The following is a 20,183-nucleotide window of genomic DNA, read 5'->3' as shown; positions in this document are numbered from 1 at the left end:
CACGTTTTGATTTTTTTTTTATTTGAAGTCCTTGGTGTAATTTAGTCTTACTTTTTTTTCTTCATTTTTTCATTTTACAATTCGTTGTATTTGACACTATTTTGTTCCCATAATTGAGCAAGCATCCCCACAAATACCATCACACTGTTTTACTTTCACAATGGGGGGGCAAAGGCTGATGGAGGGGGGTGGGGGGCAGGGGGGGGGGGGGGGGTACTGGTGGGGTTTAGGAGCAAGGCGGTGTCCTCCCGGTCTAACACACGGCTCATTCGTATATGATTAGCATAACGTGGCATAGTAGAAGCACTCAGGCTGACAGTTGTGTGGGTGTGATTGTGAGTTGGAGGAGGGATGACACACACACATACACTCACACACACACACACACACACACACACACGCTCCAAAACCAGTGTTGTTTAGTGTGTACGTGGGGCTATGACAAACACAAGCAGCAGCTTGTATGTAGAGAGCGCCGTCGCCATAGCAACAGCTTGAAACAATGAAAGGAAAGAAGGGAGGAATACGTGGGGTCCGACACTCTGGTTATTGGTACTTTGGCTGTCACCATGGAAACGCACACAAACAGGCGGGGCCATTTTTCGACGCCTCAGTGACACATCGCGGGCATGGAACGCCAGCTTAAGTGAGTGCGGTCACGGTTAAATAAGCCAACATGGGGCCAAAGAAAGTTGCGAGTGACAGCACTTTGGTCGTGAAGGTGAGAAGCACTATTAACAGTCTTTAATAAAGGTAAAGGTGTAATGCAAACCCTAGTTTCTATATGAGTTGGGAAATTGTGTTAGATGTAAATATAAACGGAATACAATGATTTGCAAATCCTTTTCAACCCATATTCAGTTGAATATGCTACAAAGACAAGATATTTGATGTTCAGACTCATAAAAAAATGTTTTTTTTGCAAATAATAATTAACTTAGAATTTCATGGCTGCAACACGTGCCAAAGTAGTTGGGAAAGGGCATGTTCACCACTGTGTTACATCACCTTTTCTTTTAACGACACTCAATAAACGTTTGGGAACTGAGGAAACTAATTGTTGAAGCTTTGAAAGTGGAATTCTTTCACATTCTTGTTTTATGTAGAGCTTCAGTCGTTCAACTGTCGTATTTTATGCTTCATAATGCGCCACACATTTTCGATGGGAGACAGGTCTGGACTGCAGGCGGGCCAGGAAAGTACCCGCACTCTTTTTTTACAAATCCACGCTGTTGTAACACGTGCTGAATGTGGCTGGGCATTGTCTTGCTGAAATAAGCAGGGGCGTCCATGAAAAAGACGGCGATTAGATGGCAGCATATGTCTTTCCAAAACCTGTATGTACCTTTCAGCAGTAATGGTGCCTTCACAGATGTGTAAGTTACCCATGCCTTGGGCACTAATGCACCCCCATACCATCACAGATGCTGGCTTTTGAACTTTGCCTTGATAACAGTCTGGATAGTTTTCTTCCTCTTTGGTCCGGATGACACGATGTCGAATATTTCCAAACACAATTTGAAATGTGGACTCATCAGACCACAGAACACTTTTCTATCTTTCATCAGTCCATCTTAGATGATCTTGGGCCCAGAGAAGCCGGGGGCGCTTCTGGATGTTGTTGATAAATAGCTTTCGCTTTGCATAGTAAAGCTTTAACTTGCACTGACAGACGTAGCGACAGACTGTATTTAGTGACAGGGTTTTTCTGAAGTGTTCCTGAGCCCATGTGGTGATATCCTTTAGGGATTGATGTCGCTTTTTGATACAGTGCCATCTGAGGGATCGAACGGTCACGATCATTCAATGTTGGAGTGATTTCTCCAGGTTCTCTGAACCTTTTGATGATATTACGGACCGTAGATGTTGAAATCCCTAAATTTCTTGCAATTACTTTGAGAAAGGTTGTTCTTAAACTGTTTGACTATTTGCTCACGCAGTTGTGGACAAAGGGGTGTACCTCACCCCATCCTTTCTTGTGAAAGACTGAGCATTTTTTTGGGAAGCTGTTTTTATACCCAATCATGGCACCCACCTGTTCCCAATTAGCCTGCACACCTGTAAGATGTTCCAAATAAGTGTTTGATGAGCATTCCTCAACTTTATCAGTATTTATTGCCACTTTTCCCAACTTCTTTGTCACGTGTTGCTGGCATTAAATTCTAAAGTTAATGATTGTTTGCAAAAAAAATATTTATCAGTTTGAACATCAAATATGTTGTCTTTGTAGCATATTCAACTGAATATGGGTTGAAAAGGATTTGCAAATCATTGTATTCCGTTTATATTTACATCAAACACAACATCCCAACTCATATGGAAACAGGGTTTGTAGTTTTCCGCGTGAAAAACAAAGTATTATTTGGAATGTGTTGTGTGGTAATATGTTTGGATGAATTGGGAAACATTACTTTGGTTTTCTTCGGAACTTTTGGAGTGTGTGTGGGAACAGCTTCTTCGTACAACGCGCTACTTACGCAAGGCGGAGTCCGAGGGCCGGCTTGGCGTCATAGCAACCGGATCGTATGTAGGAAGTTCTGCACGCGCCCCATCCCTCCAACGTCACACGCACGCTACACAACATCAGCTCGCCGCCTCGTTTAAAAGCGCAAAAACAACATCTGCTCAGCCGTTCTGCAAGCAAGTCACAAGTTGACACTAATTAGACAACAAAAAAGTGAGCTATTTCTTTTTTTTTTTCCCTCTTCTTCCATCTTTACAGGGGCACAGCAGGCCCAAAACGAAAGCACAAAATCTGGCACCTTTGAATCGGTTTATCCTGGCTATCTTACATCCTTCGCTTTAAGAAGACTATGCAGACGCCTTCTGTGGCTTTAGGCACATCAAGAGCGGGAATAAAAGAATCATGGAACGAAACATTCTGTGTGAAATGCACTGTTTGGTGACACAGGTGGAATTGTTTATCCGGAGCGACAATAAGGCGTTTTTATTTCCCTTCGTTAACCTTCCTTCCTGCTTGGAATGCCTTGTCGAGCTCCGTCGGACAGACGTTTCAGGATATATGCTTTTACTCTTAAAAATGAGAGGAGAAACCTGACGGCTGCCCTCTTGGTGAATTAGCCATTGGATGGAAAAGAATACATTTCAATCAGTCCAGGGTGGAAGAAAAGTATCAAAAAAAAAAGTGCACAAATAAAGAGTGTTTTTCATCATGTGAGGCAGAGCTTTTTTTTGTTTGAAGGGGAAAGGAGAGTGGGAATGTGGAACAAAAAAAAACAAAAAAAAACAAGAGGGGAAGGAGTTAAAGATCACGGCTGAAGAAAGACCCAATCAGTTGTCGGGAGGTGTCGGCGGCGTAGAACCCTCAGAACTTGTCGGGCGTCCTTTACTCACAACCGCGTCACTTTCTCCTCCTCGCAGCCGCCAGAGGGTGACGCTCTAACCCAGGCTGGTGATGTTAGTCTTGCCACCGGGGGGCGCCACAATGCGCTGGGTGTTCCTGCGTGGGATGTTGTCGTCCACCTGAGCGCCTGTGAGGTCCAATATGTCAAATTAGTGATGTCTAGTAATTAAACACATGTGTAACTCATTAACTAGTAAGTGTAATACATTAGTCTAATTCATTTATTTTTTTAAATCTCACCTGAAAATGCTTAGAAAGCTGAAAAACACGAGCTAATATCAGCAAAAAGTAACAAAGTTTACTCGTTTGAATTAGGGCTGAGCGATATGGCCTTTTTTTAATATCTATTTTATATATATCTCTTGCATATAATCACAGCAGTATGATGATTCTATGTGTCTAGATAAAAACATTCTTTTTCATACTGCATTATTTATATCAGGGGTGCTCACACTTTTTCTGCAGGCGAGCTACTTTTCAATTGACCAACTCGAGGGGATCTACCTCATTTATATATATCATTTATATTTATTTATTTATGAAAGAGACATTTTTGTAAACAAGTTAAATGTGTTTAATGATAATACAAGCATGTGTAACACATATAGATGTCTTTCTTTCACAAAGACAAGAATATAAGTTGGTGTATTACCTGATTCTGATGACTTGCATTGATTGGAATCAGACAGTAATGATGATAACGCCCACATTTTCAAATGGAGGAGAAAAAAAGTTGTCCTTTCTGTACAATACCACATGAAAGTGGTTGGTTTTTGGCATCTAATTCATCCAGCTTCCATACACTTTACAAGAAAAACATTGGCGGCAAATTCCGTAGCTTGCTTGATTGACATTCACGGCACCCGAGGGTCTTGTGAGATGACGCTGGCTGCTGCCAGTTCATTATTATGAAAAAATGACAGAGAGGAAGGCGAGAAACACTTTTTATTTCAACAGACTTTCGCGCCGTCCCTTCCGTCAAAACTCTAAAGGCCGACTGCACATTTCCTATCTTCACAATAAAAGCCCTGCTTCATGCTGCCTGCGCTAACAAAATAAGAGTTTCGGAAAGCTGGCGTGCACAAGTGATGTGCACGCCAGCTTTCTGAGGGATCGCTTGTGCACGCCAGTTTTCCGAGACTCTGTATTTAGTTAGCGCAGGCAGCATGAAGCAGGGCTTTTATTGTGAAGATAGGAAATGTGCAGTCGGCCTTTAGAGTTTTGACGGAAGGTACGGCGCGAGAGTCTGTCGAAATAAAAAGTGTTTCTCGCCTTCCTCTCGGTCATATTTTCATAATAATGATCTTGCAGCAGCCAGCGTCATCTCACAAGACCCTCCGGTACCGTGAATGTCATTTAAGTGACGTCTTGGTGAAGATTGATGATCACTAATTTTTAGGTCTATTTTTTTTTAAAGCCTGGCTGGAGATCGACTGACACACCCCCCGCGGTCGACTGGTAGCTCGCGATCGACGTAATGGACACCCCTGATTTATATGCTACTTTTAAACTTTCATGCAGAGAGGGAAATCACAACTAAAAGTGTATTTATTAAACAGTTATTAAGCTGTGGCACAAACATTCATGTCATTTCCAAAACAGAAAGTGAAAGATTGTCAGAGACATTTTAAAACAAGCTATGAGTGCACTTTTGTGCATGATGTCGCTAAGATGACATATCAAAACAACACTAAATTAAAGTGCACTTTTTGCACAGAAACGCCACTACAATAGTTTAAAACAAACAAAGTGCACTTTTGTGCATGATGTCACACAAGATATTTCAATAAGTGTCAAATAAAAATGAGCTACATGTCAGGCTTGCCACTGACAGTTAGTTTGTGTTTTAGTTTTTCACCTGTGTTTAGTATTTCCTGTCAGCACTCTTATTTTGGTTCAGCTTTCTGTTTGTCTCCCTGAGTGCTTTTTCCTCTCAGCTGTGGCTGATTGGCACCTGGCCACACCTGGTGTCAATCAGCTCGCTCCTATTTGTACCTGCTTTGTCTTTGAGTCAGTGCTGGATTATTGATTTGTCGATGTCACTTCTTGTTGCTCTTCTCATATATTATCGCTCCTGTCGTGTCATACCTTGTCATGTCTTTGCAGCGTAGCAGTAAGCTATATTCGTTTGATGTTTGTAGCTTACTGTTTTTTGTTCCCTGCTTCCAATTTGTTCTTTCATTTTACAAGTACCAAGTACAGTTTCTGTTTCTTGCTAGATACCAGTTAGCTTCCACGCTAGGTCCCTCCTTCTCTGCATATTGGGGTTCGACACCAACAAACTCTGACACTGCATGATAGGAAATCAAATAGTGTATGTCCTTCGCTACGTGGTAGGTTCCTGCGGAGATTATCTCCTTTTGTTGTTGACTAGTTTTTTCATACGGTGTTGATGTGGAAATGTTTGCCTCGGCATTTTGTTGGTGAGGCACCGAACGGAGATGTTGACATGCGGAGTAAGCACTCTTCATCCTCTCGCAGGTCACTTTTCAAATGATGCTATATTATGCAGTACTGTTCATAACTTTTATGGACAGAATTTCTAGGCGCAGTCAAGGCGTTGAGGGGTTCCGGTTTGGTGACCGCAGGATTAGGTCTCTGCTTTTTGCAGATGATGTGGTCCTGATGGCTTCATCTGACCGGGATCTTCAGCTCTCGCTGGATCGGTTCGCAGCAGAGTGTGAAGCGACCGGAATGAGAATCAGCACCTTCAAGTCCGAGTCCATGGTTCTCGCCCAGAAAAGGGTGGAATGCCATCTCCGGGTTGGGGAGGAGACCCTGCCCCAGGTGGAGGAGTTCAAGTACCTAGGAGTCTTGTTCACGAGAGAGGGAGGAGTGGATCGTGAGATCGACAGGCGGATCGGTGCGGCATCTTCAGTAATGCGGACGTTGTACCGATCCGTTGTGGTGAAGAAGGAGCTGAGCCGGAAGGCAAAGCTCTCAATTCACCGGTTGATCTACGTTCCCATCCTCACCTATGGTCATGAGCTTTGGGTCATGACCGAAAGGATAAGATCACGGGTACAAGCGGCCGAAATGAGTTTCCTCCGCCGTGTGGCGGGGCTCTCCCTTAGAGATAGGGTGAGAAGCTCTGCCATCCGGGAGGAACTCAAAGTAAAGCCGCTGCTCCTTCACATCGAGAGGAGCCAGATGAGGTAATTCGGGCATCTGGTCAGGATGCCACCCGAAAGCCTCCCTAGGGAGGTGTTTAGGGCACGTCCAACCGGTAGGAGGCCACGGGGAAGACCCAGGACACGTTGGGAAGACTATGTCTCCCGGCTGGCCTGGGAACGCCTCGGGATCCCCCGGGAAGAGCTAGACGAAGTGGCTGGGGAGAGGGAAGTCTGGGTTTCCCTGCTTAGGCTGTTGCCCCCGCGACCCGACCTCGGATAAGCGGAAGATGATGGATGGATGGATGGATTGACCAAATACGGCTGTCTGTTTGACAAATTCCCGCTTGAAGCCAAACCACCGCTAAACGATGGACCCCCTGCTGTTTTTCTTGGGAATTAATTCTTCTTTCCTTTGTTACCAGATTGGCACCTTCTTTCTCTCGTATTACCACTCGCACCACAGCTAACGATACCCATGCTGCTACCTCGCTGCTCCGCGAGGGCGTATACGTATGTGACGTATGGAAGAAGGTGCGCTTGCTGTCTGTGAGAAGGAGTGGGAAGACCCTGTAGTGTAATGCCCGCAGCTAAAAGCAACTGCGTGAGAACGTATACTCCAATATCACGATATGGTCATTTTCTATATCGCACAGAGACAAACCCGCGATATATCGAGTTTATGGATATATCGACCAGCCCTTGTTGCGGTCTCCATCTTCCTCCGCTGTGGTTCCACCCAGAGGGTGCGCTAACAGCGCACCCGGACACGCCCCCGCGCTCATCAAGCGGACCGCGCCCACGTGAGACTTTATAAGAGGACCAGTGGACCAAGGATCAGCGCGGGAACTTAGTTCTCTATTGACGTTCAGTAAGCTGTAATCCTTCGTTATGCGATCCTGCTTTCCCTGTGATTTTCCCTCTCCATGTTCTCAGTGTGTTTCCTTGTGTCTCCTCCGCAGTGCCCCCCGTTGCCTGGAAAGAGAGCTGTGCGTCTCTCTTCTACCTCTGGACTTTGACTGCCTCCCTCTATCCTCGACCCCCCGCTTTGGACTCGGATCTCTTGACGCCCCTCTCAGCCCCACGGACCCCTGCTTGTATCCCGGATCACCTGCTTGTTCCCTTGGACGTTCCTTCACTCTCGTCAACACGTTGGTAACACACACTTCAGTTAACCTACACACATAGCCTCACACCACATACACTTTTGAATCTATAGTTCACATTCCATTCCCTCAGTTTGTTTTCTATTGTTTGATTATTATAGATGTATGATTTAACATATATATTTAACATGGGCTTCACGGTGGCAGAGGGGTTAGTGCGTCTGCCTCACAATACGAAGGTCCTGCAGTCCTGGGTTCAAATCCAGGCTCGGGATCTTTCTGTGTGGAGTTTGCATGTTCTCCCCGTGAGTGCGTGGGTTCCCTCCGGGTACTCCGGCTTCCTCCCACTTCCAAAGACATGCACCTGGGGATAGGTTGATTGGCAACACTAAATTGGCCCTAGTGTGTGGATGTGAGTGTGAATGTTGTCTGTCAATCTGTGTTGGCCCTGCGATGAGGTGGCGACTTGTCCAGGGTGTACCCCGCCTTCCGCCCGATTGTAGCTGAGATAGGCGCCGGCGCCCCCCGCGACCCCGAAAGGGAATAAGCGGTAGAAAATGGATGGATGGATGGATTTAACATATATATATTAAATCTAAGGAAGCCGAATAAAATTTAAACGCTTGGCCGAAGGCCGAATACCGAATAATGAATGCAGTTTTTCACAATTTTTAAAATATTGCATAAATAGCCTAGAATAAATATTTACACGTTTTTCAAATAAAGTCATTTTTTATTGAATATTGACATTTTTTTAATATTCCAGTAGCCTTTGCTTTTCAAAAAAAGCACAAAGTTTTTCATTTATATTAGGCCTTCAAACAAAACATGCAGTCCAAAAAAAAATAAAGTGCATTAAAGTGGATAAACCCGCAACAAATGAATTATTGTCCTTTTGGCAAAAGTCTGCTTAGCCACAGTAGATATGCTAATAATGTAAACAGAAGGCTCAAGTAAATCTCTATTAAGTGTGTGCTTGTAACCTCATACACTTATACAGGTAGCCTACACAACAGGCTAATAATGTAAACAGAGGCCCCACTAAATCTCAATAAGTGTGTGCTTGTAACCTCATACACTTATACAGGTAGCCTACACAACAGGCTAATAATGTAAACAGAGGCCCCACTAAATCTCAATAAGTGTGTGCTTGTAACCTCATACACTTATACAGGTACACAACATATCCCAACGTCACCACACGTTGGTTGATTGCGTCACCGCGTCGAAAAATTGCATCACACGCCACTATTCGGCCTTGTTTTTAACTCAATCCACCGAAGGCCGAATGTGGCTTTTTTTGCCATATTCGGCCGAATATATTCGGTTACCGATTAATCGGTGCATCCCTAATTAAATCTCGATACACAACTGCCACCTGGTGTCCGTTTGCCGTCACGTCCTCTGCAATACACAACAGCCCTTGTTCGAACAGCCTTTTCAGTCTATTTAATTGAATACAGGTTGAAAAGGATTGGCAAACCATTGTTTTCTGTTTTTATTCACGATTTACACAAAGTGCCGACTTCATTGGTTTTGGGTTTTGTTAAGTCCGAGCTTAGTGATGCGTGCGCACTGACCGGAAAGGCTGAAGCCAGACTGATGCAGGTTACGGAGAGGCTGGTTTGGCTGCTTTGCAGGTGATGTCTTGGCAGAGGAGGCGGGCGTCATGGCTTTAGGGGTGACCGATACCTCACAAACTGGACCGTCATACAATCCTCTCGGTACGCCCCTCAGCTCAGCCAGCTGCATTGTGGGAAAATTCAGCCACTTCATTCATTTGATTTTAAAAAAGTAAACACTACAAATGTATGATTCACCATTTGATGTAAAGTATGTATAAAAGTACACAGTGCATGTTACCCTGCTGCGGGCCTTTATCCTCTTGTAGACGTAGTCAGGGAAAGGCTTGCGGGCCACGAAGCGTCCCGAGCCTTCCGTGGTGTGGAGGTTTCCTTCCTCCAAGACGATCTTGCCTTGGCTGATCACCACCAGAGGCCCACCACGCACTTCTGTTCCTTCAAAGATGTTGTACTCCACAGTCTGTAACAAAGAACATTCAAACAAACCCAAACAATAAAAAAAACAGGTTGAGATTATGTTAAAAAGTGGAGCTGAACTCTCAAGCATGGTCCAAAGATCTATCACTTATGTGCCAAAGTCAAGGCCAGCGGGCCTATGAATGATATTTGATTAGTATTAGAACCGGCCCGCAGGCCACAGCCGCCTGCTGCTGTTTTGCACGCACCAATACTCCATCAGTGTTGCGCTAGGAATTTTAAAACGGGGTCCCAGGGACCCCATCAAGTCATAAAAATGGGGTCCCACAGTACATTTATGGGGTCCCACTTTTTGTAAGCGTTTTGTCATAAACGTTACTTAATTCATTACAATAAATAATACAAAAGAAAACAAATGTTTATGCATATTTAAATGTAATCAGTAGAGATGTCCGATAATGGCTATTTTTACCGATATCCCGATATTGTCCAACTCTTAATTACCGATACCGATATCAACCGATATATTCAGTCGTGGAATTGTGAAGTGAAATGAATTATATTTATATAGCGCTTTTCTCTAGTGACTCAAAGCGCTTTACGTAGTGAAAACCCAATATCTAAGTTACATTTAAACCAGTGTGGGTGGCACTGGGAGCAGGTGGGTAAAGTGTCTTGCCCAAGGACACAACGGCAGTGACTAGGATGGCGGAAGCGGGAATCGAACCTGCAACCCTCAAGTTGCTGGCACGGCCGCTCTACCAACCGAGCTATAGACATTATTATGCCTAATTTTGTTGTGATGCATTAAACAATGTAACAAGGTTTTCCAAAATAAATCAACTCAAGTTATGGAAAAAAATGCCAACATGGCTCTGCTATATTTATTATTCAACTCACAAAGCGCATTTTTTTTTTAAACATGCCTCAAAACAGCAGCTTGGAATTTGGGACATGCTCTCTGACAGAGCATGAGGTTGAGGTGGACTTTGTTGGGTTGAGGTGTGTGTGGGTGGGACGGGGGTGTATATTGTAGCGTTAGTTAGTTAGTTAGTTAGTTAGTTAGTGCTGCAAGGGTGTCAAGGTATTTGTTCTGTTGTGTTTATGTTGTGTTACGGTGCAGATGTTCTCCCGAAATGTTTGGTGTGGGTTCACAGTGTGGCGCACATTTGTAACAGTGTTAAAGCTGTTTGTACGGCCACCCTCAGTGTGACCTGTATGGCTGTTGACCAAGTATGCCTTGCATTCACATGTGTGTGAAAAGCCGTAGATATCATGTAACATGCTAAGGCAGTGCCTTTAAGGTTTATTGTCGTTCTGTACATCTCCCTACGTCCGAGTACACAGCGGCGTTTAAAAAACTCATTAATTTAACTTTTTGAGACCGATACCGATAATTCTGAAACCGATAATTATGGAAAAAAATGCCAACATGGACCTGCCATATTTATTATTCAAGTCACAAAGTGCATTTTTTTTTAAACATGCCTCAAAACAGCAGCTTGGAATTTGGGACATGCTCTCTGAGAGAGCATGAGGAGGTTGAGGTGGACTGGGTTGGGTTGAGGTGTGTGTGGGTGGGAGGGGGGTGTATATTGTAGCGTTAGTTAGTTAGTTAGTTAGTTAGTTAGTTAGTTAGTTAGTGCTGCAAGGGGATCAGGGTATTTGTTCTGTTGTGTTTATGTTGTGTTACGGTGTAGATGTTCTCCCGAAATGTTTGGTGTGGGTTCACAGTGTGGCGCATATTTGTAACAGTGTTAAAGTTGTTTGTACGGCCACCCTCAGCGTGACCTGTATGGCTGTTGACCAAGTATGCCTTGCATTCACTTGTGTGTGTGAAAAGCCGTAGATATCATGTAACATGCAAAGGCAGTGCCTTTAAGGTTTATTGTCGTCCGTGTACACAGCGGCGTTTAAAAACTCATTAATTTAATTTTTTGAGACCGTTATCGATAATTATGAAACCGATCCTTTCCGATATTACAATTTAAAGCTTTTATCAGCCCTAGTATTCAGTTATAAACATTCATTCACTTTCTTCTTTCCTTAATGGATCTAAACTTTATTGCTGCCGGTATTTTTTTTTCAACATTTTAAATGTAATATTTTCAGAATGTGTTTGTTCCAATTTTGGCCAAAGTAAGACAAAGAAAACAATATGGAGTTGTCTTTACGTTTTAGTTTGAATGCCATGATTTTAATAGTCCGGTCCACGTGTGCACACATTTTCCATGCGGCCCCTGAGCTAAAATGAGTTTGACACCCCTGATCTATTACAACTAATAGCAGTTTATCACATCAAAGCAGAAACACAATGATTGAATTTAATAACCTACACCAGTGGTTCTTAACCTGGGTTCGATCGAACCCTAAGGGTTTGGTGAGTCGGCCTCAGGGGTTCGGCAGAGCCAGTCAAAGGGGGGGGGGGGGGTTGAGGTGTTGGGGCGTGGTTGAGGTGGGCGGGGTTTGGTGGTAGCGGGTGTGTATATTGTAAATACCGGAAGAGTTAGTGCTGCAAGGGTTCCTGGGTATGTGTTCTGTTGTGTTACGGTGCGGATGTTCTCCCGAAATCTGTTTGTCATTCTTGTTTGGTGTGGGTTCAAAGTGTGGTGCGTATTTGTAACAGTGTGTACAGCCACCCTCAGTGTGACCTGTATAGCTGTTGATCAAGTATGCTTTGCAGTCACTTATGTGTGTGTAAAAGCCACATAAATGATGTGAATGCGCCGGCACGCCGTTTGTATAGAGGAAAAGCGGACGTGACTACAGGTTGTAGAGGACGCTAAAGGAGAATGGTTGCCCTGGGAGTATTTCGGGAGGGGCACTGGAATTCGGGATTGTCCCGGAAAAATCGGGAGAGTTGTATGGACTCAGCATGTAGATAAAAACTTCTCCATATTGGTGTATCGTGGATACGAAAACAGCAGAAGTCACACTGATTTGCAGGTGTGTAATTTGTTGTGAGTTCATGCACGGTTCATTTTGTACACCAGGAAAAAAAACAACATAACTTTGTCTTGAACTTGAAAAAAAATATGTTTTTATTTTTCACAAAAGAAGGGTTAGATCAGGGGTCGGGAACCTTTTCGGCTCAGAGAGCCAAGAATCCAAATATTTTAAAATGTATTTCTGCAAGAGCCGTGTAATATTTTTTTCAACACTGAACACAACTAAACACGTGCATTTTTAAGTAAGACCAACATTTCTAGATTATAATAGGTCTCTCATTCTTTGTAATAATATTGTTATTCTAAAGCTAACTGTGGAGGGGGAGTGGCCTGCAGCGAAGCGGGGGGGTTGCCAGGACCAGCCTCGAAATCAGCGACAGGTGCATAGAAGGTCCACCTGGGCCTTTTTATCTCATTTATATGCAGCAGCCAGGAGGAGACACGGGGTTGGAGCTGGAGCCAGAGTGCGAGCGAGAACAAAAGAGGAAAAAGACGATTGCTGGAAAGCAACTGAGAGACTTATTGAAAAATAAAACAATATTGTAACCCTGAAACAGGCTCTCAGGTCGGTGCTTGGTGGTCTGAAGAACCCCCAGGAGGGCAAGACCTAAACTAACCGATAATAAATAAATCACTTCTTACCCTCAATGCAACTTCTTGAAGGATGGATGGATTCAAATGCATGAGCATGTTTTATATTTTGAACATTATTTTTAACAGTCTCAGCTCAGATTTACCCGAGAGCCAGATGCAGTTATCAAAAGAGCCACATCTGGCTTGCGAGCCATAGGGTCCCTACCCCTGGGTTAGATGAATGCGCGTATGAAACTGGTAGGGTGCGGAACCTCCAACAAGGTTAAGAACCACTGTCCTACACGTAATATTTTCTTTCCTGCAATCTTCAGGCTTCAGGCGAGTGATGTGATGTCCTTGTAGCGCATAAAGACAACATTTATGGTATAAAAAGAGCTGAGATGATTTCACCCACATTGACCAAGAAGTGTCATGGCAACAAGTGAGACACCAGCCGATGAGGCACACAGGCCTCGGGAGCAGAGGAAGAAGAAACAGGGTCAATCAAGGACGGTTGAACATGTGGGGTGTGTGTGTGTGTACGTGTGTAAGTGTGTGTGACATTGAAGCTGAATGCTGAAAGTCTACTGAAGTTAAGTCTGTGGTCATTCATGAGGCAGACTTTCAACAACTAGAATGACATCACTACAAAGAGCTTGTATGACACACACACACACACACACACATTGCCAATGAGCAATTCCTCTCATGAACATCTTCATCTTTTTCTGAGCAGCCAGAATAAAAAAGAAACCAAAGGACATTTCCCAGTAAACACACGCACACGCACACGCACACACACACACACACACACACACACACACAGACCCACTCTTGTGTTTGTCATTCTTGTTTGGTGTGGGTTCAAAGTGTGGTGCGTATTTGTAACACTGTGTATGGCCACACACACACACACACACACACACACACACACACACGTATTTGTGACCTTCTTGAGACCTAAAAAAAATGCCCACCTCCTTAGGACCACCCTTTCTAGATATATAAAGATTCATCTTTAAAACATTAATAATATATACATACTATGCCAATATAAACAAGCTTGTTGTAAAAAAATGAGTTGGAATTTTACAAGAAAAAGGTCACAATTTCACAAGAAAAACTTTGAATTTTGGCAGTTTTACAACAAAAGTCGTAATTTTACTCTACGCAAGTCAAAAGTTTACAAGACAAACTGAACATTTGTCCAATGTTATGATAAAAGTTGAAATTTTACTTGATAACAGTCACAATTGTTACAACAAAAGCCTAAAATGTTGGCATGTTAATGAAAAAAGTCCTAATTTTAGTCGACAAAAGTCACAATTTTATAAGAAAACTTTAATATGTGGCCGATATTGGAAAAAATAATCTGAATTTTACTCGGCAAAATGATGACGAAAATGTCACTGTTTTACAAGAACAATAAAAACATTGGCGACATTGTGCTAAAAGTCTGAATTTTATATATAAAATGTCACTTTTTTGCATTAAAAAATAATAATTTTACATTAAAAAGTATTGCAAATATTACAGAAACAGAAAGATCATGAGAAATTGTTCCCAATTTTAATAGGAAAAAAGCTGACACCTTCTGAGAAAAAGACTGCTTTTAGTTACATTTTTTTGTTAGTAATTGGCTTTTAATCATCATTATTAACTTTAAGTTATTACAGTATGTCTCTATATAAAGTACATATTTATTTATTTTTTAAATTAATTTTGGCCAAAGGGGGTGCACTTCAAATATTAACACGCACTTGTTGTTTCATATGTTGACCAGAGGGGGAGCACTTTTAAAACCGACACACAGTCTATTTGAAAAATCCCTCCTTTTTTGGGACCACCCTCATTTTGATAGATTTCACCACCAGGGGTGCAAATGAGACATTCTCTATTAGATGCAATGGTTTTCCCTATCGGGACCATGATTTATGTCCTAACTTGTTCACACCTCCTCATATGGAAAGTACTAAACCTTGTTGAGGTCTTAAGAGGGGTAGAAATACAAGATCACACACACACACACACTCACACTCACACTCACACTCACACTCACACTCACACTCACACTCACACTCACACTCACACTCACACTCACACACTCACACACTCACACACTCACACACTCACACACTCACACACTCACACACTCACACACTCACACTCACACTTTTGTATTTCTTACCTTTTTGAGACCTGAGAAAAATGCCTACCTCTTTAGGACCACCCTTTCTAGATATATAATTAATAATATATACATACTATGCAAATATAAACAAGCATATTGTAAAAAATGAGTTGGAATTTTACAAGAAAAAGGTCACAATTTCACAAGAAAAACTTAGAATTTTGGCAGTTTTATAACAAAAGTCGTAATTTTACTCAACGCAAGTCAAAAGTTTACAAGAAAAACTGAACATTTGTGCAATGTTATGATAAAAGTTGAAATTTTACTTGATAACAGTCACAATTGTTACAACAAAAGCCTAAAATGTTGGCATGTTTATGAAAAAAGTCCTAATTTTAGTCGACAAAAGTCACAATTTTATAAGAAAACTTTAATATGTGGCCGATATTGGAAAAAATAATCTGAATTTTACTCGGCAAAATGATGACGAAAGTCCTAATTTTAATCAAAAATGTCACTGTTTTACAAGAACGATAAAAACATTGGCGACATTGTGCTAAAAGTCAGAATTTTATATGTAAAATGTCACCTTTTTGCATTAAAAAATAATAATTTTACATTAAAAAGTATTGCAAATATTACAGAAACAGAAAGATCATGAGAAATTGTTCCCAATTTTAATTGGAAAAAAGCTGACACTAACTGAGAAAAAGACTGCTTTTAGTTAAATGTTTTGTTGGTAATTGGCTTTTAATCATCATTATTTACTTTAAGTTATTACAGTATGTCTTTATATACAGTACATTTTTTTTTATTTTTTTTAAATAATTTTGGCCAAAGGGGGTGCACTTCAAATGTTAACACACACTTGTTGTTTCATATGTTGACCAGAGAGGGAGCACTTTTAAAACCGACACACAGTGTATTTGAAAAATCCTTCTTTTTTTGGGACCACCCTCGTTTTGATAGATTTCACCACCAGGGGTGCAAATGAGACATTCTCTATTACATGCAATGGTTTTCCCTATTGGGACCAGGATTTATGTCCTAACTTGTTCACACCTCCTCATATGGAAAGTACTAAACCTTGTTGAGGTCTTAAGAGGGGTAGAAATACAAGATCACACACACACACACACACACACACACACACACACACACACACACACACACACACACACTCACACTCACACTCACACTCACACTCACACTCACACTCACACTCACACTCACACTCACACTCACACTCACACTCACACTCACACTCACACTCACACTTTTGTATTTCTTACCTTTTCGAGACCTGAGAAAAATGCCTACCTCTTTAGGACCACCCTTTCTAGATATATAATTAATAATATATACATACTATGCAAATATAAACAAGCATATTGTAAAAAATGAGTTGGAATTTTACAAGAAAAAGGTCACAATTTCACAAGAAAAACTTTGAATTTTGGCAGTTTTATAACAAAAGTCGTAATTTTACTCAACGCAAGTCAAAAGTTTACAAGAAAAACTGAACATTTGTGCAATGTTATGATAAAAGTTGAAATTTTACTTGATAACAGTCACAATTGTTACAACAAAAGCCTAAAATGTTGGCAATTTTTTTTTAAAAAGTCGTAATTTTAGTCGACAAAAGTCACAATTTTACAAGAAAACTTTAATATATGTGGCCAATATTGGAAAAAATAATCTGAATTTTACTCTGCAAGATGATGACGAAAATGTCATTGTTTTACGAGAACAATAAAAACATTGGCGACATTGTGCTAAAAGTCTGAATTTTATATGTAAAATGTCACTTTTTTGCATTAAAAAATAATAATTTTACATTAAAAAGTATTGCAAATATTACAGAAACAGAAAGATTATGAGAAATCGTTCCCAATTTTAATAGGAAAAAAGGTGACACCTTCTGAGAAAAAGACTGCTTTTAGTTACATTTTTTGTTGGTAATTGGCTTTTATTCATTATTATTTACTTAAGTTATTACAGTATGTCTTTATGTACAGTACATTTTTTTAATTAATTTTGGCCAAAGGGGGTGCACTTCAAATTTTAACACACACTTGTTGTTTCATATGTTGACCAGAGGAGAACACTTTTAAAACCGACACACAGTCTATTTGAAAAATCCCTCTTTTTTTGGGACCACCCTCATTTTGATAAGATTTCACCACCAGGGGTGCAAATGAGACATTCTCTATTGGATGCAATGGTTTTCCCTATTGGGACCAGGATTTATGTCCTAACTTGTGCACACCTCCTCATATGGAAAGTACTAAACCTTGTTGAGGTCTTAAGAGGGGTAGAAATACAAGAACACACACACACACACACGCACGTAGAGCGGCCTGCTAACAATCAAAACTGTTCTGTTCCAGATGTTAGGAATGACATCACGGCCCTGCTGCTGCTGCTGTGCAAGGCCCACACCCTCTTCAAGGAAAACCACCGCCAAACCTCCTATGACAGCATGATTAAGTAACTAACTCTTCTTGCTTTATCAATTAAACAAATAAAAAACAAGTACTTTTATAGTTTCATAGTAATTACCCATACAAAATCTTTAAGACAGAAGCGTGTTACAAATAAATTATCCAGACACAATAGTGTCCGCATCATTCAACTAACTATGTCATAAATTACTGTGGCCACCGGTTGTTGTCAATTACCACTCCATTTCAACTTAAAAGACAGTACAAGTCTTTTCCATCCATTTTCTACCTCTTATTCCCTTTGGGGGTCGTGGGAGGCGTTGGTGCTTATCTCAGCTACAATCGGGCGGAAGGCGGTGTACACCCTGGATAAGTCGCCACCTCATCGCAGAAGTCTTTTCAAGATAGTTAATAATAAATTGGTTGGTGTTCTTCGTTTGAGTACCGTATTTTTCGGACTATAAATCGCAGTTTTTTTCATAGTTTGGCCGGTGGTGCGACATATACTCCGGAGCGACTTACCGTATTTCCTTGAATTGCCGCCAGGTATGTAGTTAGCGCCTGCCTAGAATTACTGTCGGGTCAAACTCGTTTAGCAAAATATTATTTTTATTAGCGCCTGCCTAGAATTACTGCCGGGTCAAACTCGTTTCGCAAGATATTATTTTTATTAGCGCATGGCTAGAATTTCCCCCGGGTCAAACTCGTCACGAGTGACACTTCCCCTGTCATCGTTTTCAGAATGGAGAAGGCTGATTTCAATCATTTGAAATCGCATAAAGGGAAGAAGATTAAGAGCTATTCAGTAGGATTTAAGGTACAAGCTATTGAATATGCTAAAAAGAACAGTAAGCAGCTATGTTTTACTAATATACCGTAGCTGCGTGTGTCAAATACAAGTCATTTAATGACTCCTGCCTACTGGTGGTAGAGGGCGCTAGTGATCCTTCTTGCGACAATTCGGCTGCAGAAGAAGTGACAACAAGCAGCAAGAGTGAGCATGGAGGATTAGATATCTAAAATAAAACAGTTTTCTAAACTGGACTTTCAATCGAAGCAGGAGGTAATAAAGGAAGATCTCCATCGAGACAGAGAGACTTAAAACTGAAGAAAGATAAGGAAGACTTCTATAAACAAGGTATCGATGCTTTTGATCAGAAGGAGCTGCGCATGGACTTCATTTATAAGTAAAGGTAAGACCATAATAACGTTTTTTTTAATTAAATGTGCTTTTCATGATGGTATCCTTACATCACACTCAAATTTATAAGCGCAGGCCTAAATTTACCGCATGTCTTTGGTAAGCGCCGGAGTGAGAAGAGGTTTTAAATTAATTAGCGTCCCGGCGGCAATTCAAGGAAATACGGTATGTGTGAAATTATTAAGAAATTACCGTAAAATATCAAATAATATTATTTATCTCATTCGCGGAAGAGACGAAGAAAATGTCAGCAATCGTCACACGCACGTCAACCAATAAGAATTCGGCGGATGAGGGACATGGCAGAAGTGCATTGTGGGTCATGGAATGCTAACTGCTATATGCTACTGCCGTAGCTATTAAAATGGATCATTTCAACGTTGGCGGTAACTTATGAAATCTGAGAAGAGCTGAACAAAAATGGGATCGAAAAGAAAATCCTGTACTGCAGATTACAAGCTGGATGTAGTGAAATATGCAGCAGAAAACGACAAGAGGAAGCGGCGCATACCTTTGGAGTTGTCAGAGTTGTTTAGAAGCGACATCGAGGAAGAAGATTTCATGGGATTTATGTGAGAGATTGTTCGGTAAAGGTATAGCATGTTCTATATGTTATAGTTATTTGAATGACTCTTACCATAATACAGGGGTAGGGAACCTATGGCTCTAGAGCCAGATGTGGCCCTTTTGATGACTGCATCTGGCTCTCAGATAAATCTTGCTGACGTTGCTTAACACGATAAGTGGTAATCACAGTGTTAAAAATAACGTTTAAAATATAAAACGTTCTCATGCATTTGAATCCATCCATCCGTTTCTATCGCACCTGTTCAAGAAGTTGCATTAATAGTCAAAAGTATTTTATTTATTATTGGTTAGCTTCAGAATAGAATAACAATTGTATTAAAAAGAATAAGAGACGCACGCATTTGTTTGTTGTAATCAGGGAAAGTCCAAATAAAAGAGGAGTAGAATTCTCTTGTTTCTCCTCATTGAGCTAAATTGAATCCTGTCTCTGTTTAATTCCTTGCTTCTTGTCTGTTTAATAGATATAATCAGTGTTTGAACCTGACTGTTGTATTCAGTGTTAAAAATATGATATGGCTCTCACGGAAATACATTTTAAAATATTTGGCTTTAATGGCTCTCTCAGTCAAAAAAGTTCCCGACCCCTGCCATAATATGTTAGGTTAACATAGCAGGCATCTTCTCAGTTGTTATCTATGCCTCATATAACGTACACTTATTCAGCCTGTTGTTCACTAGTCTTTATTTATTTTAAATTGACTTTCAAATGTCTATTCTT

General features: G+C 41.2%; 1 protein-coding gene across 3 annotated transcripts in view; it reads right to left on the bottom strand.

The window, feature by feature from the left end:
- The window catches only part of LOC133536492 (dihydropyrimidinase-related protein 2), an 83,576-nt gene continuing 63,393 nt past the window's right edge, over positions 1–20,183 (bottom strand). For all 3 annotated transcript variants that reach the window (XM_061877062.1, XM_061877060.1, XM_061877063.1), the window contains 3 exons: positions 9,444–9,623; positions 9,161–9,326; positions 1–3,491 (listed from right to left, as the gene is read on the bottom strand). In XM_061877062.1, the coding sequence (XP_061733046.1) occupies positions 3,400–3,491; positions 9,161–9,326; positions 9,444–9,623 (438 nt within the window). In that variant the 3' untranslated portion in view covers positions 1–3,399. The remainder of the gene's footprint in view (positions 3,492–9,160; positions 9,327–9,443; positions 9,624–20,183) is intronic.

This window comes from Nerophis ophidion, linkage group LG17 (assembly GCF_033978795.1).
Source record: "Nerophis ophidion isolate RoL-2023_Sa linkage group LG17, RoL_Noph_v1.0, whole genome shotgun sequence".
In the NCBI taxonomy this organism is placed as follows: Eukaryota; Metazoa; Chordata; class Actinopteri; order Syngnathiformes; family Syngnathidae; genus Nerophis; species Nerophis ophidion.
The sequence above is the reverse complement of the archived record's forward strand: the minus strand, read 5'-3'. Positions and strand labels throughout refer to the sequence as shown.